Source organism: Miniopterus natalensis, chromosome 1 (genome assembly GCF_054644295.1).
Source record: "Miniopterus natalensis isolate mMinNat1 chromosome 1, mMinNat1.hap1, whole genome shotgun sequence".
NCBI lineage: Eukaryota > Metazoa > Chordata > Mammalia > Chiroptera > Miniopteridae > Miniopterus > Miniopterus natalensis.
Genome location: NC_142081.1, coordinates 48532009 through 48556190, shown reverse-complemented (window position 1 = coordinate 48556190; position 24182 = coordinate 48532009). Strand labels below are relative to the sequence as shown.

At 39.0% G+C, this 24182-nt stretch overlaps 1 protein-coding gene across 3 annotated transcripts in view; it reads right to left on the bottom strand.

Annotated features, from left to right (window-relative positions):
• Window positions 1-3846: 3846 nt before the first annotated feature.
• NEDD4 (NEDD4 E3 ubiquitin protein ligase) overlaps window positions 3847-24182 on the bottom strand; it is a 106001-nt gene continuing 85665 nt past the window's right edge. For all 3 annotated transcript variants that reach the window (XM_087821331.1, XM_087821333.1, XM_016224958.2), the window contains 16 exons: window positions 23034-23234; window positions 21899-21979; window positions 21617-21671; window positions 21464-21522; window positions 20184-20249; window positions 16168-16397; window positions 14825-14946; window positions 14627-14697; window positions 13387-13482; window positions 12983-13056; window positions 12642-12702; window positions 10143-10202; window positions 9950-10057; window positions 9311-9407; window positions 6806-6878; window positions 3847-6284 (listed from right to left, as the gene is read on the bottom strand). In XM_087821331.1, the coding sequence (XP_087677457.1) occupies window positions 6182-6284; window positions 6806-6878; window positions 9311-9407; window positions 9950-10057; window positions 10143-10202; window positions 12642-12702; window positions 12983-13056; window positions 13387-13482; window positions 14627-14697; window positions 14825-14946; window positions 16168-16397; window positions 20184-20249; window positions 21464-21522; window positions 21617-21671; window positions 21899-21979; window positions 23034-23234 (1557 nt within the window). In that variant the 3' untranslated portion in view covers window positions 3847-6181. The remainder of the gene's footprint in view (window positions 6285-6805; window positions 6879-9310; window positions 9408-9949; window positions 10058-10142; window positions 10203-12641; window positions 12703-12982; window positions 13057-13386; window positions 13483-14626; window positions 14698-14824; window positions 14947-16167; window positions 16398-20183; window positions 20250-21463; window positions 21523-21616; window positions 21672-21898; window positions 21980-23033; window positions 23235-24182) is intronic.

Below are 24182 nucleotides of genomic sequence, written 5' to 3'. Positions count from 1 at the left end.
CACTACTCAATCACCACTGAGAACCTGGCCCTCCCGTTGTATGACCATAAGCTATTGCACTGTCAAGCCTGGAAGAATTGATGCTGCATTTGGGCTAACGCATGGTGACTGGGTATTAACAAATTCATTCATTTGGATCGTGTTTTCAAGTCCAGCATCAATGAAAATATGGTTTGTTTCAACGGAGGTGACTCTTAGCTCACTGTGCTCATTACCCCTTATTAATTTGAGAGAATATGCTTGAGTTTCTCATTTATGAAATATATGTGTTACAGAAAAACAACTCTCAGGAAGGCATGGGATTTGCCTTGCTAATAATTATTTTTCATATGAGAAATTAAATGAGAACCTAAATGATGAATTGAGTATGTTCATGGGCCTATAGTTATGGCTTTAATCTACGGTTAGCTTTCCAAGGAGAAAACTCTGCTCCAGACCTGCGTGATTGCTCAGGACTTTCCAGGGACTGGGGCCTGTGGAAGCCCTCACCTCCCTTTCTGGAAATTGAAGGACTGTAAATGACCAGCAACTCTGGGCTGCGAATGGCTTTCTTACCTTCTCGGCTCTATTTTGATTTACACCCATGTCATTGTCCAGAACATGATTTCACCAAAAAGAATACCAACCCTCCAAATAAATGAAAAGAGCAGCTGTGACCTTTCATTTCTGTTTAAATCATAAGGAATCTCCTAAGGATGAGATGAATCTAATTTCAGGCCAATTCAGTCTTGATGCAGCTGAGAAAAATGCAAACTGGCGGGCGCTCACCTGAAGGTAGTGACTTGTGAATTTACAGCAGCTGAGGTTGAATCCTGCCGGCTGATATTAGCATTAGTTTATCTGGCCTTTCATTGGCTGAGAATGGAAACTGGACTGTGCACTTTAAAATTAGATATATTTAGGTGTCTTCCAAGCTGAAGCTCTATAACCTATGTCCTTTACATTGTGTGGGAAGCAGGATTTCTAGGAATTGTCCCCAAGGGCTCTAGCCCCCAATCCCTGCAACCTATGAATGTGCTGAGACCTCACTTCTTTGATTGTTATGCCTGTGGCACAGCAGACCTTCCAAAGGGGAGATTATCCAGGTGGGCCCAATCTATTCAAGCGAGTCTTGAAAGCTAGAGAACTTTCTCTCTCTGGTGGCAGAAGAGTATGCAGAAGTTGACATGTGGGAGATCCTGAGCATAAGGATTGAATGATAGAGGAGTGTAGGTGGCATCTTGAAGTTTAGAGTGGCCCAGCTGACAGCCAGCAAGAAACTGGGGACCTCAGCCACAAGGAATTGGATTTTGTCAACAACCTGAAGGATCAGGGAAGCAGGTAAGAGCCCAACCGGTTGGCAGCTTCATTTTGGCCTTGTGAGATCCTAAGCAGAGAACCCAGATGGGCCCATGTAGATTCTGAGCTACTGAACTGTGAGATAAAAAAATGGGTGTTGATTTTAGCTGCTAAATTCATAGTATGGAATTTATTATGCAGGAATAGAAAACAAATACACCTTGATAATTTGTTGGATTCCATAGCTTTTGTTGTTGTTGTAGTTCATAATCCACTGAGTTTGCAAAGCTGTGTGGCCTCAGGTGAATTACTTGCCCTTCTTGAACCTATAAAACCTGCCTCGCTGAGTTTTCATAAAGATTAAATGGGATACACTTAAATGTTTACTGCAGACCCTGGCTCTCAGCAGGATCTCAATCAAGCTCCCACTCTGCATGTGTATTTATATAGTCCCCAATATCCCCCTCAGTACGGAACTTCCTGCATCTTGTACAGTGGTGGGGACATTGTAGGCGCTCAATACATGCGCACTGAATTGACTGTATACACAAACAGTACTCATCAGATTGTCAATTCATCAATTATTTGTGTTGGTACATGAACATATTAAAAAGATGTATACAAAGTAGTCTTTGTTCTCAAGCTTCCCCAGAGAGTGTAGGAGACAATTATGTAAACAAAGAATTGCAATACAATGCCATTCATGCTAGTACAGCGGTACCTCGGTCTTCTAACGTGATCCGTTCCCGAAGGCCGTTCAGGTTCTGAAACGCTGGAAAACCCAGCGATCCACAGCGCCAGCTGGGCCTCAGGATCCTGCCCTCAGCGGAAGCCGCGGGGCATGTTCCACTTCCGGGGCATGTCGGGAAACCTGAAGCATCTACTTCCGGGCTTACGGCGTTTGTAAACCGAAAAGTTCGTCAACGGAGACGTTCGAAAACCGAGGTACCACTGTACATCTCAAACAGCCCCTTTCCGCTGGCCTGAAAGGAGTGATTTCTCCAGTGGCTGTGGGGGTGAAAGCATGCCGGGCAGACCAGGGGCTGGAGGGGGGCTGCTTTGGGTGGAGCAGAGCCCCCGAGTGAGGTCGGATGGAAGGTGGAACTCACACACTAGGCACACACTGCATTTCATGTCCACAGGTTTGAGCTTCATGCTTCTGGCTCTGAGGAGCTCCCAGAGGTGATTTTGGCTGTAGAGTAACCTGCTCAGATTTGTTTACTGGAAACACTAGTGTGGGATGGAGGGACTGCATGGCACGGAGTGCAGAAGAGACGGGCAGAACCGAAAGAGGTGCTAATGTAGTAATAATCCTTAACTTTCAAAAATACACAAAAGTCTACTGAAGCCCTTTATTCTTAGTAACGTCCTGACATTCTAACACTTAGTTTAATACGCTTTATAAAAGGAATCTGTCTGTCCCTAGTGTGTGAGTTCCACCTTCCCTCCTGTATGGTGACGCAGGGTGTGAGCCAGTCAATGCTTGAGCTGGTCAGCACCAGAGGGGTGGAAGCAGAGAGGGCAGGGGCCCGAGTCCCAAAGATTCTCTGGATTTTAGCAGAAACTGAAAACTGGAACAGGGTGTGGGAGTGGATTCCTTTCTAGCTGGGAAACTTCCAGGTGCCTGAGACACTCAGTTCTGATTCAACACTCGGAACTCCTTTCCTCATAGAAACAATGTTATAAACAACAGTTAGGTTAAAGGCTGGCTTCTTTAATGACCAGTGGGCAGTGCCTGAAATCCAGTCCATTTGTAACTTTATTATTTTGTCTCCTGGATATTTCACTAAAAACCAGACTTTTGGAACATGACCTGTTTGTAGAGTGGAGATTATCTATGGTTAACAGTGTATAATGTATAACGATGCTAGTTCATCAGATATAAATGCAGGATGTCTTGAGAATTCCATCTCTGTTGCTGCAAAGGACTAGGCCAGAAGATATCACCCAGAACACTGGCCTGGAGGTATTTCTATTTAAAATTAATCACAGTTTTAAAAAATTAGGATAGAACTTTATTTGTGGCATCAAGATTTTTAAAAATGATTTTGTACTTTATTTAATAAATTTTGATACATTAATTTGATGAAGGTTTACCATATCAGGTTTTTTAAAACAAGGTCAAATGGCTTAGAATCAGAACGAAGTGTGTTTAACTTAATAATTATATGGAACAATTTTAGTATTATAAATAAAAAATGAAAACAAATACCACTTAAATTTCAGTTAGGATGAAATACATCTGTAATACAATTTTATGTCTATGTTAAAGTTTGTCTGATTACAGAGAAAATATAGGCTACAATTATGTACTTATCATTTCTAGAAAAATATGATGTTCTTGCTTTAAGAAAATGACATTACTTCCTCTCCCTCCATAGAATGCATGTGAGATATTTTCTGTCTGGGGTGAGAGGCTGTGTTGCTTGATACAGGTTTCTTCCAGACTGACAGCCCACAGCTGGGAGACAGAGGGGACGATGGTCTGTGGCTGGGGGCTGGTGGGAGTGAGCCTGGTCTCATTGATTTATCTGAGTCACAGGGTCATCCAAATGAATATCAGTCAGATGAAAAGCAAGCTTTATATTTTCTCAAGCTCTGATATCTGCTCTGGTATTTTACAGAAGTGATATTTAAACAATCGTGATAAAATCCTGTGTTGACAAAAATAGTTTTCACATTCAGTTCTACGTAACGAGAACATTCCAAAATGTATTGGCCATGCTAATGACTTTGCTAATGTGGAGAAAATAGATTCTGATAAGATCCATGTACAGTCAAACATATGTATACATATATGTGTGTATGTATTCAGTATCAGAGCGGTACCTACTTCCTTGTCTATTAGCAGTTTATTTTTAAATAAAGAGATTCTTCTTTGGGAGCAGTTAGTGTCAACGCTTGATTTGATGAAATCTGATGGTCGGCACAAAGCATCTTCTGATTGTAAAATACTTCATAAAAAAACCTCTCTGGAACAACAATCTTACGTGACAGTGAGACTGGGCACGATGATTCTCATTGGACAGATTACAAAATAGGAGCCCAGAGAGGTCAAATAAGTTGCTTCAGTTTAAACAGCAGGTAAGTGATAAAATTAGGACTGCACCTGCTGGTCTTGCCTGAACACTGGTTAGCACGAGTAGACATAAAACACAGGGTGCATGGATCTATGAGTTCCTTCCTCTACACTGAGCTGTTTGGAAAGTGGTTTTGCTACGGTCACATCTCAGATCTCTACCAGGTGCTGGCAGGTACCCATTTCCTTATATACCCACCAACTTAAACCAACAGCCAGAAGCACTTTTTGCAACACTTGGGGTATATATACATATATGTATTTAAGAGGCTTCATAACACTTATATGATATTTACAATTATTCCTGGATCCCCAAGACACCATATTGAGAAACAGGTTTAACTTTCTGCAAGAGCGTTTTCTATATAATCATTCCAAGACAGGTAGGAAACACATACAGTCTTGGCACACTATTTGGCAGGTACACTGAAACACTTTCCCTTTTGCCTTATTCTGCTCACTCCTACTTTGATTGTTGAAAAAGTCACTTACACACCTGTGAGTTCCTTGGGGATGAGGACTGGGCCAGGTTTCTTGGAAGCTGACAACTCTCTCCCCAGGGCCTAGCACAGTGCTATGTGCATAGCAGGCAAAATTTAATAAATGTTTGTTGAATGTACATGGTTTTCATGTACTTCAGTGTGATTAAGGTAGGATTCTATCTGTAACATTTTGCTAAAGAGTTTTGGAGTAATAGTAAAACGTCATCATTTTCATAGTAAACAGTATTTTTTTAAAAGCATAAGAAATGCAGTAATAAATTTAATACAATTTATGCATTATAACTATTCTTTGGTTATTTTTAACAAATTATTTGGTTTTTTTTACTAAAGTGACATACTAAAAATATAAAAAGGCGACTACAGAAATCAGCTTAATGTGTAAACATAATAAACCCTGTAAACATAGAGTTACTACATAATTGTGCAAGTGTAAAGAATGTCTAGTCAAGGCAAGTACTATACATTTAAACTTAGTTCTTCGAGGCACACTTAGAAATACTGCTTTGTGGAGCTCTAGCTTAACATCAGAAGGAGGAATTCTTTGAACTAACCTACCACACGAGAGAGCGGTGACTATACCGATAAACCATAAGGATACGCAGGCAAGAAGGACAGCGCTAATACTTCTCACCCTTTGCAAATCTGAGTTTGCGTCACATGTCCTCTACACCACTTTGTTCAGTAAAACCACATATTAACAAAAACCAAATACTTTTAAAATGAAGTAAACAAGTTTTGTTGTTGTTGTTCTGCCAGTGAGTCAGCTGACTGAAAATACAGCTAACACACTTTCTAAGGTTGTTCCAAAACTCTGGGCAATAAGGTGCATTGGGCAGGTCTACGAGGTAATAAATAGCTGTAGGCAGCGCTAAATATGGTGTAGTTGACTCAATGTTAAAGTATCCTTTTCCAGATTTCAGTTTTCCTTCTCAAAAAGCATCAAACTTTTCACACATGACACTTACCACAAATATTTCACAGTTATAAATTCAGTAGTTTAAGAAAGGACTGCCTGGCACATACTGGAAAAGAGGTAAATGTTAAAGACACAACTCGCTATTTCAGGCACGAAGGACTTAGGTCCGGGAGTGTGAACTCTAAAGACAGAAGGAAACAACTGTGTAAATGCAACACATCATTTTAAAGTGGATGAAATACTGGTAAAGTCGTCGCACTATTTCTTCTAATGCTTTTATATGATTTTCTCCACTATATGGGAAGAATCAACGGCTAAGTTTTAGTAGTTCCCTGGAAAATTTTAAGTCAAGATGTTGCTTATAAAAATGTGTCAGTAAAACACCGTAGATTTTTTACTTATAATCTAATCGACTCCATCGAAACCCTGAGTGTTCTCAATTGCCACCTGAAGTTTATCCCATAATTCTTCAAATGATTCATAGGGCGGCAAGTCCAAGCGATTGAAGCTGAAAAACAGAGAGCAACTGGTTATGAGAGACTTCGAGAAACTGAGCATCCCCATGGCGGACGCAGTAAGGCAGCTCTTCGTGATGATGGGTCCCAGCAGCACTAAAGGCCAGGTAATCGCCACGGGAGAAGGAAGATAGAGGTCAGCACTCTGGGCATGGACTCTCCCCATGACTTCTTGGTAAACTCCCCTTGTCCCCACCTCCAAATGTCTGGGTCCCTCTGTCATTTTAACCGCAAACAGGCAATATTCTAGCCTTCTTGGCATGGCCCGCTATTCGTGCGATGGGGGCAACATGTGGTCAACTGCTGAGGTTGGCATCTCCGATGTGCAACTACCTGGACTTCAAGCTCCAACCTACCTTGGGTTGGTGCTCCTGCCTCCTCCCCCTCCTCCTCCTTCCCTCCCTCCCCTCCCCACAGCTGTCACTGACACGGCACAGAGGGGACTGGGCCGTCTGTGCCAAAAGAACTTCGCTCTCTGAGGCCCGGTTCTCTCAGGGTCTAAGAGCCTGCTTACCATGTATGGGCTCGCGGCAGCTTTTCAGGGGTACCCCACTGCTCAACTGTAAAAGACTGTGGTCCATTCGAGCCTGTGAGGAAGAAGAGTTGCTTTGGCTTCATTTACTCTCTATGGGAAGCCCTAGGCATGTCACAACTCACTTTTTCTATAGTAAGACCTAAACATGCAGAGAACTAATCTAGTTTCTTCAAACTCCTGCACTTGATGCTTTATTGTCCAGCCATGAAGTGAGGATTCCTCCTCCGCCTAGTCACGCTGCCCATGGGGTGGGATGTCCCAAGGTGCTCTTGCTGTTCCCTAGCCCTGCACTTCTGTCCACCACCTCCTTCACAGGTACACAGAGAAAATGAGCATTTTTCTCTTTTATGTGTCCCACTTAAAAGAGCTTTAATTTTTCTGATGATAAAATCTTACCATAAAAAATTAAAGCAATCAAGAAAAATAAAGGCTGTAAAAATCACCTCAAATTCGACTATTAAATCTGAGTAAACATCCCATCATGAATCTTTTGTGCATGAGCATATATAATTTTATGTGTATGTGTATTGTATGTTATACATGCTACATTTTTCTTCTATTATGGACATTTCTAGAAACTCTTTTTTCCTTTGATAATTCCACTTAGCTCTTCCTCCTCTGATTCTCAAACTCCTCCAACCACCTAGCTAATCAATGCCGACATGTAACCTTCTGTACTTTTCTCTGTGTCCTGTGTTCTCAGAAAGCATTACTTTCCACACATTACCCATCACAGTTATGTTCACAGTTAACGCTTCAGTACTTTTGTTTTCTATAACATGGAGTCGTATCTGTTTCCCTGCCTCTTGATTCTCTCACCTAAACAATCCACTGGGAAGACTCCCTCTAAGTCTACTGATATAAACTTAACATACTTTTAACTGGCTAGATAATATTGCATTGTAATATTAATATTTTGAAGCAATGTTATCTTTGTAAATATAAAAGAATTTGAATTTAACTTTGTTTAAAAATTAACGCAAAATCAATCAAAGACCTAAATGTAAGGCCCGAAACAATAAGTTATATAGAAGAAAACATAGGTACCAAATTTATGGACCTTCCTTGGTCATAGAGAACACTTTATGAACTTCCCAAAGGCAAGGGAAGTAAAGACACAAATAAATGTTTGGGACTGTATCAAACTAAAAAGCTGCCCAGCAAAAGAAAACTTCCAACAAAACAAAGAAGCAGCCAACCAGATGGGAGATGATATTTGCAAACAGTAGCTCTGACAAAGGTTTCCAAAATATATAAAGAACTCATAAAACTCAACACCAAACAAACAACCCAATCAAAAAGTGGGCAGAAGACCTGAACAGACACCTTTCCCAAGAAGACATACAAACAGCCAACAGATATATGAAAAGATGTTTGACCTCACTAGCAGTTAGGGAAATGCAAATCAAAACTATAATGAGACAGCACCTCACACCTGTTAGAGCGGCTATCATCAACAAGACAGACACTAAGTGTTGGAGAGGTTGTGGAGAAAACAGAAGCTTCGTTCACTGCTGGTAGGAATGTAGGCTACTGGTACGACCACTATGGGAAGCGTCGGGAGATTCCTCAAAAAATTAAGAATAGAGCTACCATATGACCCAGCAATCCCTCTCCTGGGTATCTACCTGAAAAACTCAAAAACATGTATTCACAAAGATATCTGCACCCCTATGTTCACTGCAGCATTATTCATGGTGGCCAGGACATGGAGACAACCAAGGTGACCTGCGATAGAGGACTGGATAAAGAATACATGAGACATGGACACAATGGAATACGACTCAGCCATAAGAAGAGATGAAATACTGCCATTTGCAACAACATGGGTGGACCTTGAGAATACTATGTTAAGTGAAATAAGTCAGTCAGAAAAAGCTAAGAGCCATAAGATTTCACTCATATGTGAAATATAAATCTGAAACTCGTGGACACAAACGGCAGTGTGGTGGGTGCCGGGGGGAAGGGGGTGGGGGAGTGGCGGGTGAAGGGGGTCTTACTATATGGTGATGGGAGAAGATATGACTTTGGGTGGTGGGCACACAGTGCAATATACAGATCTTGTAACATAGAAACCCACACCTGAAACCTATATGTTCATATTAACCACTGCCACCCCAACAAATTTAATAAAGTGTTTAAAAAAAACTTTTAGTCCAGTATTTCCAATATGTATTCTACTACGAAACTCTTTGTGTTTTGTTGTATACTACAGGCAATGCCTTTTCTGTACTGGAACAAGAAATTTAAAACTTAAGGAGGGACAGTAACTCAAGTCATTTCCCATTTCCAATTTTCTCCTTTGCTATATGATTAGAAGGCATACATACATTTTGGCCTCCTTCAGGGTATCTAATTACGTCATTAAAAATCGTTTTTATTAAGCTGAATGTCTGTATAAATGATAGAGGCTTGAAGACTAATCAGCCATGAAAAGACAGTTGGCGCTGCTCCATTTTTAAGTGCCGCACGGGAAATCCTTACCATACAGTTCAGCAAATCCGTTCATGGGCACTCGCGACGTGCCCGTTACAAACTGCAGTAACCTTATTCTCTTCTCTGAGTCCATCATTAAAACAGCCTGAGCGAGAGAAAAACAGCGCTTAGGACTATCATGGGAAAAAGGTACCAAAATGATCCTGAAAAATATGATGTCCGAATTCAATGAGCATTAATGATCACTGACATATACACTAATAAAGTGACAAAAATGTCTTCTCAGATATGGGTCATGTTTGTTTGTTTTTTAATTACATTTATTGATATTATTGAGCGGTATACACACTTCCCTGTAAGACTGAACATCACACTTAAAGGAGCCACGTAGGAGTCCTAGACAATACAGTGCAGTTTATTACAAATTCTCTTGAAGAATTCCTACTTCAGTAAGAAACTAAGTGCCTATTTTAGCTGTCACTGCCACTTGCTACATTCTGAACATTTTACTTACTTATGTATAAATATGGATGGAGGCTGGGACCAGAAGGTAGATGTATACAGTACAAAATCAACTATAATCTTTGCTGGACTATATTCTGTATTCTCTATGAGAAGTTAACTAATATAGTTAAATATGATTGAACCTACTGAAAGTAATTTATGACAACAGAAGCTTTCGATTACCTTCCAAAACCACTGGATGACCTGATGGTTGGCGCTGTAGCCGTTTTTGTACTTGGTGTGTTCTCTCCAGTCGTTCACGTCGACATCTCCCAATCCACACATAAGAAGCTACGTAATCAGAAATGTCAAACTGCAGACAAGAAAAATAACCAGTACAAAAGTCCCATTTTAAAACAAAAATAGTATTTCTTACCTCTAGTTCATTTTCATCAAAAATCTTGATGAGATCCTGTGGTATCAGTTCAAAAAATCCCTAGAAGAAAGAATGTATTTAAAAACCTGGTTAGCAGGGTCAATGGACAATTCTCTACTTCAGCTCCTGGGTGCAACTGGAGAAATCGCACATCCACATAGATTCTACCATTACACATTCATGGGCTCTGAACGCGACTGAGATTTCAATATTGGCAAGAAAATATGTGTCTCTAGTCTGTTCTCTCATTGAATCCTCAAAGCGGCAATTTTAAAGCTTCCCCAAACTCCTCAAGCCTCCTTCTCCTCCATGTCACCCCTTCTTTACAGGAGATAATTTCTATTTGAAAGAGGAAACAGAGTCAATTATGCAGGACGAAATTCACTCAACCTTCCACATCCCCATGTACCAACCAGCACCTACACCTACCACGGCCTCCTCCCACCGCAGTGGGGAGGTCCCTCTCCCTCTGTGCTTCTCCTGCTTCCTCAAGGTCATCTCTCTAAACCTCCTTCTCTTTATTAGCTCACTCTTTATGCATTTAAATCCATTCCAGAAATATCTCCCTTAAAAACAAAACAAAAGAGCAAACATCCCTTCTTCTCTTCACAGCCCAGGTCTCGACGGTGTTGTATGTCACCAAATCTACTTGTTCACCTGTCTATCCCTCAACCCACTGCAGTCTGACCCCCAGGACACCGCTTCCCTGAAGCTGTCCTGGAAAAAAGTCAAAAGCAACTTTGCAGCTAAATCTAATAAACACGTTCTAGTTCCATGTCTTATTTGCCTTCTCTGCAGTATATCGTTGAAAACACCTTTGTTCTTGAAACTCTGTCTGCTGTTGATGGTTTTACCCTATGTCTCTGTCTACCTTTGCTAATTTCCTATATTCACTGTCCATCCTTTAAATGTTGGTGTTCCCAGGTCTCCACGTGTGGTCATCCACTTTCACCTTCCTGTTCTTTCAAATTTTCCATCTTATCTGGTCCACAGCTCAGCTACACTTTGACAGACCATTCCCAAGTCCATACTGCCACCTCAAGTATCTATCCTTTAGTCACCCTAGGCTGTGGATCTCCCCTCCCGAATACCATTCGAATGCACCACCATCTTGCTTCCTAATCCATTCTTCACCTGGATTACCGGAGCTCTTTCCCAGCTAGCCCTCCCCTCCTCTGACTCACTGCATATCACTTCCAGAATGATCTGACTGAAGTGTACATTGCATCTTAATGCCGCCTTCCTTCCCCTCACTGGACTTCAGAGAAAACTAACAAACAGGCCCTTCATAATCTGGATTTTTGGCCAGCTCCCCAGGCTCAGCTTTACCTTTCGCATCCTGTTTTCCAGTATAGGAACTGCTTGTATGCTCTCTACTGTGTGCACAGTCTGTCGCACGGCCAGACTTCACGGGTGCTGCTCCCTCTGCTCAGAACTGCATTTCCCCCCCTCTGTGGCTGGCCGGTCAGTCCCTCTATCCTTCCCTGCCCCTCCTCTACCTCTCCCCACCCTGGTTCCGTCGTCTCTCTGGGGTTCCCTAGCATGTCAGCCTTGCCTCTGTCCATTTCACATTTTAGATTCTTGGCTCCCCGATAGCACGACCTATGTCTTTTTGCCTGATTATAGCACCAAACACACAGTCAGTGCTCAGTACTGAATAAATAAAAAAGTATGTGATAAATATTTAACAAGATTTTAAGACAGCTTAAGAAATGAGTGCCCTGACAACAGCCTGAATGCCCATCAGTTAGGAGAAGCTTAAATAACTTAATTTATATTATGAATAAAAAATGCAGCCACAAAAGAAAGGTAGCTATATACCTTTTTTTTTTTTTTAGAGAGAGAGAGGAAGGGAGGGAGAGAGAAACCGATTTGTTGTTCCACTTACAGTACATTTGTTTATGTGCTCATTGGTTGAGTCTTATATGTGCCCTGCCCGACCAGGGATGGGACCTGCAGCCTTGGTGTCCTGGGACCATGCTCTAAATTAGCTGAGCTGGCTGACCAGGGCAGGGTAGCTATATATCTTGACACTGTAAGATCTCCAATAAATATTTGATGAGAAGAAAACAAGTCACAAACAAATATGTAGAGTGTGATCCTATTTAGGAAAAGAAACAAATGGTATATTCCAGTGTCCCTACCTATCGCACTCTTGTTCCTTTGTTCACTAAGGTTACTTAAGGTGAAAGGGGTGGGACTGGGAGCGGGAAGAGGCAGTGATAGATGTGAAGGGGGACTCTCAAGGTTGACTGCATGGACTTTTTTTTTTTTTTCATTCTTCTATTATTATTTATTAATTGCATGGACCTCTTGAATGACTAAGTTTTAACAGTGAACCTCTATTCATTTAATATTTTGTTAATATAAAAACGTAATTACATTGGTTTTAAAAAGTAAGTCACATACTAGTTTTTCTCTGACGTGATAAAGCTCCACTACTTACAACTTAAGGATTGTACTTTGAAATTACAGAAGCACAAACAAAAGAAGAATTACCTCTTTAAAAGCAGCCATTTGCTTCTGGATGCGATTCACAAATCGCCACTGTATTACAAGACTGAAAAACAAAATAGCTGGTTGTTTTCACGTGAACCAAAAAAAAAACTCAAGGTATATTTATTCTTGTTAGAAACAGACAAACGAAAAACTAGCTAAGCCCAAGGTAAATATTGAATCTCAGTGGGTAAAACGGCACCGTTAGAGAAAGGGACAGGGAACATTGAGACTCCAGCTATTGGGGAAGAGAGAGAACAAAGCCTCCCTGGAAAGAAGTACAAAATTATTTCCAGTAAAGCATTTACTAAATATAGTAAAATACCTACTAACAAAATACTTACTAAATATATTCCTTTTTGTTCTTATTGGTGACAACTATTTCTGATCCTCCAACTTTCAACTCATGCTGATGTGTCTGAAATTAAGCATGATAGCTTGATATGTTATTTTAGTGAAAAAAATTAAATACACATATTATAATTATACCAGAAACCTGGTTTTTAATTAAATCCATTCAAAAGCTAAGAAAACTTAAAATATTAGCTTTTACTAAAATAAATATGGAATGAGCCAAGTGTCAAAGGAAGCAGAAATTCTTGCTGAGGGACAGCTTTTGTTATTGGAAAATAAATTTAAAAATCGAGCACAGAAGTGTTTTGAGTATATACATTATTTAACACCTAAACTTGTTATAACATTTGTTTCCAAATTCCTGTACCATTTTAATGAATCAAAGTTTACAAACCTGTCCAAAAAGTTCTTCATCTATGACAAACCTGAGGTCCAGTTCTGTTGGGTCATTTTCAAGAATCCATCTCAGTGAATTATAATATTCACTATCCTAGACAGGGAAATGACATATTTAAAATTTGTAGACATATAAACAGAAGACACCTGAACCTGCAAAGAAAGTATACTAACAGTCTGAATGAATTGGACCAAAGACGAAAAGGTCATTGGACATCTTTTCCACACACACACACACACACACACCCCACACACGTATTATAGAAAGAGATGGATGACTAGTACGTGTGAGAGTAAAAATGTATCAATCAACAGAGTGGGGCCTGCTTAAAAGTTTAGAAATTTATCTCTGTGTGGAAGCAGTGAAGGTGCAAATTTTATTATCCAGTTAAAGGTCAATAAAGCAGTTTTCAGGTGAATCCTGACTTCAGTGGATGCCCAGAAGCACCTGGTGCCTTTCTCGGGTGGCCACTGAGACTGTGTGTGAACTGTTTAAGTAGCTATGAGGAGGCTGTTATTCATACCTGGTCCAAGTTAAAGAAAAACCTCAAATACAGAACCTCTATTAACCAACTCGAGTAACTGTGCAATCTTAGGATTTGTAAAGAATTACACTGTTCACACTGATACTGTGCCACAGAAAGGGGATAAAAAAATGAACCTGGTACCAAGGGAAAGGTCTTGGGGTCCATGTGTACACACAGCGTTTGAGGCCATTCAGCATGGGCTACAGTCAGGGATTCAATCCTTATGTTTCTGTTTCTTTGTAGTGGCCTAATCTCAAGGTCTTGCCTTTGAACTGCTATTTTGAAAACATATGCCATTCATCAAAAATGATCACAATTCAAATACTGATGTGAGAAATGCATTAAAATGTTGTTTAGTATATTGAAGTATTTAGGGAGAAGTTTATTGATATCTATAACTTTCTTTGAAATGCATCACAAAAATAAAATGAATTGATGGATACGGGGTGGACAGGTGGATGGGTATGTGATAAATAAGTATAGATAAAAAGCCAACTGTGGGATCTGGATAGGGGATACACACATGTCCACTGTAAAATTATATTATTATATGTTATAAATTTTTCATAATAAAATGTTGGGGAAAATGTTCATTTGTATTTTGGAACACTGTAACCTATTAATTTCTTCATCATTCAAAGCTAACTCTTTAAAATATTCAGTTGCCTGTTAAACTATACTCTCTCTATATTGTAAGTGAAAAAGACATACCACTGATTCCATATCATGAAGTGTTATTGGTTTGTGTAGCATCATCTTGTAAAATGGGCGGATGAAAAAACCTTGCGAAAAAAATCAAATATTTTCAAAATGATTACTAAGTGAAAGAAATCAGATAATCACATTATGATTACATTATACTATAACAAGTATAATTACATAGAAGGAAGTTTTAAGCTGAATACTAACCATCTAACAGTTTGCCGTGATAAACTGCCATTCCAGCTACCCGGCCAATAAACTTGAAGTAAGAGAGGTGATCTTCATTACACAATCCAGAATTTGGATTTATCTGTAGTGTATAATTATCCCTGCAAAGACAACAACATTTAAGTGCTCCTCTCTCTGTTTCATATAAAAAATTTAATATGACAAATAATTATAAATTATCTCCCTCTTTTTAGAGTTGTTTAACCTCTATTAGAGCCATATTAGACCATCGCCCTGGCGGGTATGGCTCATTGGTTAGAATGTCAGCCGTCGGACCAAAGGGTCGTGGGTTCAATTCCCCGTCAAGGGCACATACCTGGGTTGCCGGTTCGATCCCCCGTCCCAGTTGGGGCACATGTGGAGGCAACCAACTGATGTGTCTCTCTCACATTGATGTCTCTCTCTCTCTCTCCCCCCTCCCTCCCTTCCATTCTCTCTAAAAATCAATGGGAAAAAAATATCCTCAGATGAAGATTAACAAACAAAAAAAAAGAAAGAAAAGAAAAAGAAAGAACCATATTAGACAATTAGATTTAATAGTTTTAAAAACAGCGATGTCTGTCAAAAGATAGAAACCGCCCAAATGTTCACTGAAAGATGAGTGGAGAAACAAAATGTGGTATATACACATGATGGGATAGGATCCAGCCTTTAAAAGGAAGGAAATCCTGACGCAGTCTACAAGACGGATGAACCTTGAGGACGTTGCGCTAATGAAGTCAGTCAGGCGCAAAAAGACAATGCTGGATGATTCCACTTACATGAGGTATCTAAAGATGACAAATCCACAGAGACAGAAAGTACAACAGCGGCGCCGGGGACTGGGGGAGTTAGTGTTTAATGGGCCCAGAGGTTCGGTTGGGGGTGACGCCGAAGTTCTAGAGACGGATGGTGCTGATGGCGGCACAGCCACGTGCAAGTACCTGATGCCACTGAACTGTACACTCACTTTAAAATGGTTAACATGGTAAATTTTATGTTAAGTGTACTTTACCACAACTAAAAAGAATTTTTTTGTTGTTAATCCTCACTCGAGGATATTTTTTCCATTGATTGTTAGAGAGAGTGGAAGGGAGGGGGAGGGAGAGAGAGAGAAACATTGATGTGTGAGAGAGACATCGATTGGCTGCCTCCCACATGCACCCCAACCTGGGCTGGGGACAAAGCAACCCCAGTCAGGGCTAAAAAAGTTATTTTTGAAACATAAGTGATACTCTTCCTTTTGGCACATGGTACCATACGGTTTCCTTGCATCATACAACTCGGTCACTTTCAAAACAGTGATTTCTTTTTCTGTGTACGCTCATTGTAAAAGTGCTTACGTAGCAGAATATTCAAACAACCCATAATAAGGGTTAAACATTTCCTTTGAGATCAGGAAGAACCATTCTCTGGCGACGCCTCCGTAATCTAATCCCTTTTCACCGTCGAACTCAATCCACAGCCGGGCCTTGAGGAAATCTGCCCTCTTGACACCCATGATCCTCCTGTACGAGTCCTCGAGCACAGTCGCGCGGCGAAGTTTCATTTCTAACTTGTTTGGAATGTCATTCTGAAAGCCCAGAGGAGAGAGACTTCTGGATTAAATCAATTCAACACGACCGCAAATTTCTCTCTCATGAGAGTTATAAAATTCACTGTATTGCACCTTGTGCCCAAGACCCCCTTTCAGGGAAAATATGACTAGGAATATTGCCCCTGTTTCTTCTACAGTATGATATAATTCATGAATGCTCCCTTATCACTTAATAACACAGACTTCTGATTTTTATATTTGAAGCAGCTATTGATGGTAATGTCGCTCGGGTGAAGGCGGTTCATGAATAGTCGTTTGCACATTAAGTCCCAATGCAGACCCACCTGTGACCCCTGACGTGGCTGCGACTCTGCCTGTCGTCAGCTCAGGGTTTTTCCCTCCCTCCCCCACCCCTCCTTGGAGCCCATCGCGCCCACTCATTAACAGGTGCTGTGCCAGGCACTGTGCCAGCACTTTAATGGGTTAACTCGTTTGCTCCCTATAACAACACTATGAGGAAGCTACTATTATTATCTCCAGTTTATGGGTGAAGAAGCTGAACACCGAAGTTAAGAAAGGCTCAGCCCCTGAGTCTCTGCTCTTAATGAATGTGCTACGTTGTTAAGGAGAAGGCAGAGGTCAAGATTAAAGACAGCGCCAGGCTATGAGGCACTGGTTTCTAATATTTTTATCTCTGCCTTGGTGTTCTGCTCTTCTGCTGTGCTGTGTCCAGATATGGGTTTCATTGTTTAAGTCACGCCTGGGACTTTTTGTTAAACTGGGGATTCGGATTCATAGCCTCTTGCCCCAGGCTTCTCATTCTCTCCTTCTGGAGTGACTCCTTGTCTCTTAACTGTTCATTCATGTTTTTATCTCTTCATATGCGTCCGTTGCATTGCAGATAATTTCCTCACAAATTTTCTCTCTTAATCACCAACATATGTCATGACGGTTAAGAACACAGGCTCTGAAGCTTTGCCACTAACAACCGTGGGACTTGATCACGTTATCTAATCTCTCTGTGCCTCAGTTTCCTCACCTGTAAAATGGGATAACAGTCCCTTCCTGACATATAAAGAGCTTCCCAGACAAGACAAAGCTAAAGGAGTTCACCACCACCAAACCAGTATCACATGAAATGTTAAGGGGGACGGGGGGGGGGGGGAGGAGGAGAGGGAGGGATAAAATATATGAACAACAAAATGGCAATAAATACACATCTATCGACAATTGAATCTAAAAACAAAAGAAATGAGCAAGCAGAACAAATAGACTCATAGATACAGAGAACATTTTGACGGTTGCCAGATGGGAGGGGTGCTGGGGGGATGTGTGAACAAGGTGAAGGGCCTGAGAAGCACAAATTGGTTGTTACAGGTCACTAGGATGTAAAGCATGAGCATAGTAATATTCTAGTAACTATGTATGGGGCCAGGTGGGTGTGAGAGTTATTGGGATGACCGCTTAGTAAGTTACATCATGTCTAATCACTGGGGCATACATCTGAAACAAATATAATATCAACTGTTATAGAAAAATAAAAAATTATTTAAAAAAAACTTTTCCCAGAAATATTCAAGTTTAACGGATGTCCTGGGCCAATTTTAGAAAGTGATAGTTTTCTAGGAATTTTGTCTAAATTTATCATTTCAAGTAAGTTTTCAAATCTAAAAGTGTTATAGCAGTTTTTAATTTTCTCTTATATGTTAATTGCTGATGTAAATGTCATTTTAGTCCTCTTACATTTATGAGTTGTTTGTGCTTTGTGGTTTTTTTCTTTACAAGATGCCTATTATTCCACACAAAATAATTTAAAACAGATTTAATGTCACATTTTAAAAAGTCCTTTCTTTCATTTACTGTCACTTTTTAAAACTAAGTGATTTAGGTATATTCTGTTTGTTTTTTTAAAAAATTCTAATTTAACAATTTGATGTTGAACCCATTACTCTTTCCCTCTCTTAGGCAGAATATAAGGCTATAAATATCCATGAATGTGTTTTCACTTAACTCTATAGTCATTATTATTTAGTTACATGGATTTTCAAACCCCATTATGATTTAATTGTCTCAGAATGCATTATTAAAAGTACTTTTATTCATTTAAAAAAAAAGTCCCTTCCTTATAGAGTTATTGTAGAGATTACATGAGTAATACATGTAACTTGCTAAGAAGACTACCCAGTATGTAGTGAAAGCTCAATAAATATTACTGCTTTCATTATAATTTTTGTGTTCTGTAACCTGTTTATAAAGGCCTTGTCCGTATCTCCTGTCTGGAAGACATAAAAAAATAGGTATTGTTATAAGTGTTCGGAGTGACAAATAGAGAAGTTAGTCCTTTTATTTTACTAGCATCTTTTCAATAAGACTGAAAATATTTACCAGACAAATAAATCAATAATGACTTAAAATCCCAAAGAATTTTAAGAAGTAGGAAACAAATTTCCAGAGCAATTTTAACACAGTTACTATTGAAGATGAGTTTTAAAAGTTGTTGATATTTTAGGGTCTTATTTGGGCATAAAATAGGCATAAATAACTATTATATCTCATTTTTGTTAAATTTTGGATCTTGAATGTGCAAAAGCAGGCTTCTGGTTCAGAAAGCAAGAAAATATAACCCAATATGGCCACCTAGTGGTAGTATTTCTAAGCTGCAGGGAAAGCGGAAACAGATGAGCTACTTAGGTATTCAAAAAACGGTCACCAACAGAAACGAATTAGATGGGCAGGTAATGAGTTTAGTTCCAAACACATGTGATGGAAAAAAGTGTAGTGAACATATGTGTAGTACAAGGAGACAAGCAACAAGAGCACTGTCCCAACCACCGTTGTATTTTCAAATTATGCAGAGATATGTAATATTTGAAGTTGTAGAGAATGAAATAACTCTCATTGGAAAACAATGGTCAAAGCAGAAAAGGAATCCAGAGTCCTCCTACCCAGTCCAAGGCCAGGCCAGGAGATTATCTCCTGCGCTATTCTTGCTCAGATTCTATAAAGCCCAAGCCCTGCAAACCCCACTAGGAAACCACGTTAGAGTTCTTTAAAAGAAAACTTTTAATATTATTTTTCTAGATTACAGGATATCTTAAAAACTAAAGACATAAAATAATTATGGTCTCTAATGATATATCAAAAATAAGCATCCTTTCCCTGTAAGAAACTATTTTAAGTTACTACAAATATAGAATAAATTCTCTATTACTTTTTTTTTTCCTTTCTTTCTCTTTCTTTCTTTCTTTCTTTCTTTCTTTCTTTCTTTCTTTCTTTCTTTCTTTCTTTCTTTCTTTCTTTCTTTCTTTCTCTTTCTTTCTTTCTTTCTTTCTTTCTTTCTTTCTTTCTTTCTTTCTTTCTTTCTTTCTTTCCTTCCTTCCTTCCTTCCTTCCTTCCTTCCTTCCTTCCTTCCTTCTTTCCTTCCTTCCTTCCTTCTTTTCCTTCCTTCCTTCCTTCCTTCCTTCCTTCCTTCCTTCCTTCCTTCCTTCCTTCCTTCCTTCCTTCCCTTCCTTCCTTCCTTCCTTCCTTTCCTTCCTCCCTTCCCTTCCCTTCCCTTCCCTTCCCTTCCCTTCCCTTCCCTTCCCTTCCCTTCCCTTCCCTTCCCTTCCCTTCCCTTCCCTTCCCTTCCCTTCCCTTCCCTTCCCTTCCCTTCCCTTCCCTTCCCTTCCCTTCCCTTCCCTTCCCTTCCCTTCCCTTCCCTTCCCTTCCCTTCCCTCCTTCTCTCTCTCTTTCTGTGTTTGATCCCCTTCATCCATTTAAAAATGTGTTTACCATCACTTTTATAACATTCATTCCTAAGAACTCATTATAAGTATCACTAACCTGCTTCTTCAGCTTTCTTCGGAAGAACTCATACTTTCTTTTGTAATCCCTGGAGTAGGGCACGGCCTTGAGTTGAAATTTTTGGAAAAATAAAGAAGGTTTAGGTTGTTTTATTTTGGAACAATTTTAAAAGTTCCCCTCTGGGTATTTTATGAATGTAAGTTTAAGGCATTCAAAGAGGATATTTGGAAAGAAAAGTTTAATTTAAAGAAAAACAAATACAAAACTTAAAATTTCTAAATTTCTCTGTTTAAGATAAAATTGTACTCAGCAATTCCTATGGCTGTAATTTTCATCAGTCAATATTCCTGAAATGCAACATGCCAGAAACAGGGTATTTCTTCCAAGCAGAGAAATATTAGAAATGAAAATTTCCATTTCTAAAGAGGCTTTCAAAGTGATTTCTCCATTAAGGGAACAATTTGAAAAATGTACTTTTCCCCTGAACTTTGAGGAGTCACCTTTTTTATCCATTACTTTAAAAGACTAAACATGGAGACTAAAGAATAACCTAAAAGAACTGTATCTTCAATTTTACTTATTTTTGTGAATTAAAAACAAAATCTGAAAAACTAAAAATGGGAAAAGTAGCTCTATAAAAGAGGATAATAATTTTCCTATTATTAACCTGACTCAAGAGTAGTGTAAACATCATACATGGCGATATTTATACTTAAATATGAATGTGTCATACATATATATGTGTGTGTGTGTATATGTATACATGAATGTGTCATATATACAGGGTGTCCCAAAAAAATGTATACACACTTTAACAGCTGATAGCTCAATTTTGAAAATGAAATGTATTAATAAACACTGCCTTTATAACTATTCTAAGTGTGTGTATAATTTTTTGGGATACCCTATATATATATCTTATATCTTACATATACAATAATTTCTACCCAAAAGTTCAAGACCCAGCCCTGCAGTGGGTAGGGCGCGGTCTACTTCACCTGCGCACTAGGCTCCTCCCTGATTAGCTGTGGCCTGACGACACTGTTTTTCAGACAAGGCAAGTACGAGCCTGAGCACAGCAGCCCACCGCCTTAGCACTTTCACTCTCTGGCTCACTAGTCTCCCAAAGCTATTGTGCAGAATAATGATCTTACATGCTTTTTCCAAATATCTGAGACCTGGAGTGTGGGTGGTAACAGAGAGGACAGCAAATGTGCTTTCCTCTCAGTGCCTATGGGGTTATGCCCTTGACCATTCGCCCTTGAAGAGACAGGCGAGAGGACAATCCCATCAGAAGATACTGATACAAAGAGACTTACTGGTCCAGTAATTGCTACATTCTGCAACCGAGGATCTTCCCATTGCGTTCTTTTAATATCTGAAGAGAGGGAGGGAAAAAAGATGTTCTTCATTCTTATGCAAAAAATTCAATATTACGGAAATAATGTAATGAAAAATCACGTTGCACATACTGTGATTTATGTAGAAAATTCTTCCATCCGTGTGAGTTCTTTCTTCCCATCCTGGCTATAATAAAAAATGTATTTTAATTATTTTACAAAAAGGGTTTTAGACGTACGGGTAGAAAAATAGCATTGGTTATATAGTTACTTTAATTTGCATATTCATTCTCAGTAGAAGGCATCAACACTTTAATAATAATATTACTTATAGTTGTTAAAGAACTACTGTATTCCAAGATGCAAAACGTTGGAGATAGCCAAGTCAGACTGGTAGCAGCTCTACAAACTTACAGGTAAAGGCCCCAGGTCGTTGGAAGAATCGAGCGCTGTCTTTCCTCTCAGATGAGCTGGAATTCTCAGTCTGGGGTCTTCCTTTTTTGGTAGAGTAAATGAAGAGAACAATACACACACACAAATTTTAAAATCATGAAAGTCAATCTGTTATATGTTTTCTAGCATCAATGGATATTTAAACTATTCTTTTATTTCATTTGCTTAATCTGAAAAATAAGAGTTTCTCCGTGTACAACCCATCACTTTTAGGCCCTAGTATTCGGTTCTCAGATCTCAGTGGGACCTGTGTCAGCTCATCATCGCTCTCACAGAAACCATTCAGAATATTCTGCCCCACTCCTTAGCGGTTGTGTTACTACACAGGACTCTTCTCTCAATAAAAACTGGTGAGACAGTGGGACAGGAAATTGGACCACATGTTATTTCTGAGTCCCTGAACATGCTTTTTGACACCTATCTGTTAAGGTGTTAATTTATTAATATTTTTGAAACATAGGACAGTAAGCCCAAATAGGTTATTAAAATCAACCAAATTGTTGAAAAAAGAGAAAATTCAATTTATTTGGATTAATTTATAAGTATTATTATTTTGACATCTTATTAATTAAATAATTTATTAAATTATTTTAGGTTTTTTTAGGTACACTGGTCTTTTAAATAAATTGATTAATCAAATCTATTTATCTTGCTGCTAATTTTTAGTAATTTTTCTCTTTGTGGTGAACCAACTGCTAAACAACTTTAAACCTTGTCTTAAAATAAAAATACTTATTCTACTTAGCCTCACAGGTTTTTTTTTTATATTAAGTGAGGTGTGGATTCAAAAGTACTTTGGAACTATAAAGCCTCTTATAAAGGTAAAGGGTTATTACCACCTTCCTAAGCATTTATGACTAGTGAGTTAAAAACTGGATATAGGAAGTAAATTTATCTACAGAACAACCCCCCAAAATACTAAAAATAGTCATAAACCTATCTGGAATAGAAATAATACTATTATGAATTCAACATATCTTTAAATGAATACTAGAAAGTGTAGGTTATACTAATGTACACTTAAAGATTACAAAGAATTATACATAAGAGGTTATTATTGTTATTATAAGTTTAAACTGGAGAGTATTAAAGTTACCCAGGTGGTGGTTTTGGTGTTGTGGTCAATAAAGAAAGGCCTCCCATTTGGTGCATGCCGGACTTCCCAGCCTTTAGGAAGGAATCCTTGCTCCATTTCAGACGGCTGAGTCACCTGCTGTTCCGAATCACTTGTGGGGACCTGTGGTTGAGGGCTTGCAGAAAAACTCTGGCTTGGTGGCAGCTGACTCTCCACTGTGGCCTAGCACATTAATTAAGTCATGTTGTAATGTTTTATAGGGAACACACAAATTGCTGTGGTCAAAACAGTAACAGCCTGCAGGCAGAATATATACTTATAAATAGGCCTAAACACTGGAGACTCATTTTTTTTAATAAAGTGTTTTGTTAAACTTTGTTTTTAAAATCATTTATAATTTCTCAGCTAACTCCTGAGCAGTAAGATGCTGGTTAGCAAAGCTGTTGTTGTTGATGCACGTGACCGAGGAAGCTAGGTCAGCGGCCTGTGCCTACCTGCAAGGGAAGACTCATAGAGTGGGGAGTTCTCCACACACAGAAGTGGGTTCAAACGCTGGGTGGACAAACAGAACGGCAAATATCCACTATAGAAATGGATAACTGAGATGTGAATATAGTCATCTGATGAAATATTAGGCAGCAGTTAAAAAAAATACACTGGCTCTATCTATAAAACATGGATAGGGTTTTAAAAGAATGCTGCGTAAAAAGATTTAGAGTTATACAACACAACAGCTTTGCAAAATTTGAAACACAGGCATAAACAATATTTTGCATTTTTTAGCTCTCTTTGTAAGTATATAAAATAGGCTAGAAGAATACCCCAAAAAGTCAAGAAGGTGGTTGCCTCCAGGGGATGGGACCAAGTATTTGGCTAAAAGAAATTTTGTTTCATCTGCAAAATTTTATTTTGAAAAATAAAATGTCTAGAAATGAATACGGTAATTTGTTAATGGTGGTAAATTCTGGATGTGAGGAAAACGGTATTATTCTCTGTACTTTGCAGTGTTAAAATATTTCTCAGTAAGAGACATGATAATAAAATAAAATAAATATTTCTCTAAACACAAGAAAATATTACAAAAGCACTCACTGTTGTCAAGGACAAAATGTCATCAATACGTATTTCTTTAATAGATACAAATCACTAAGATTATCTTTTAGTTAAATA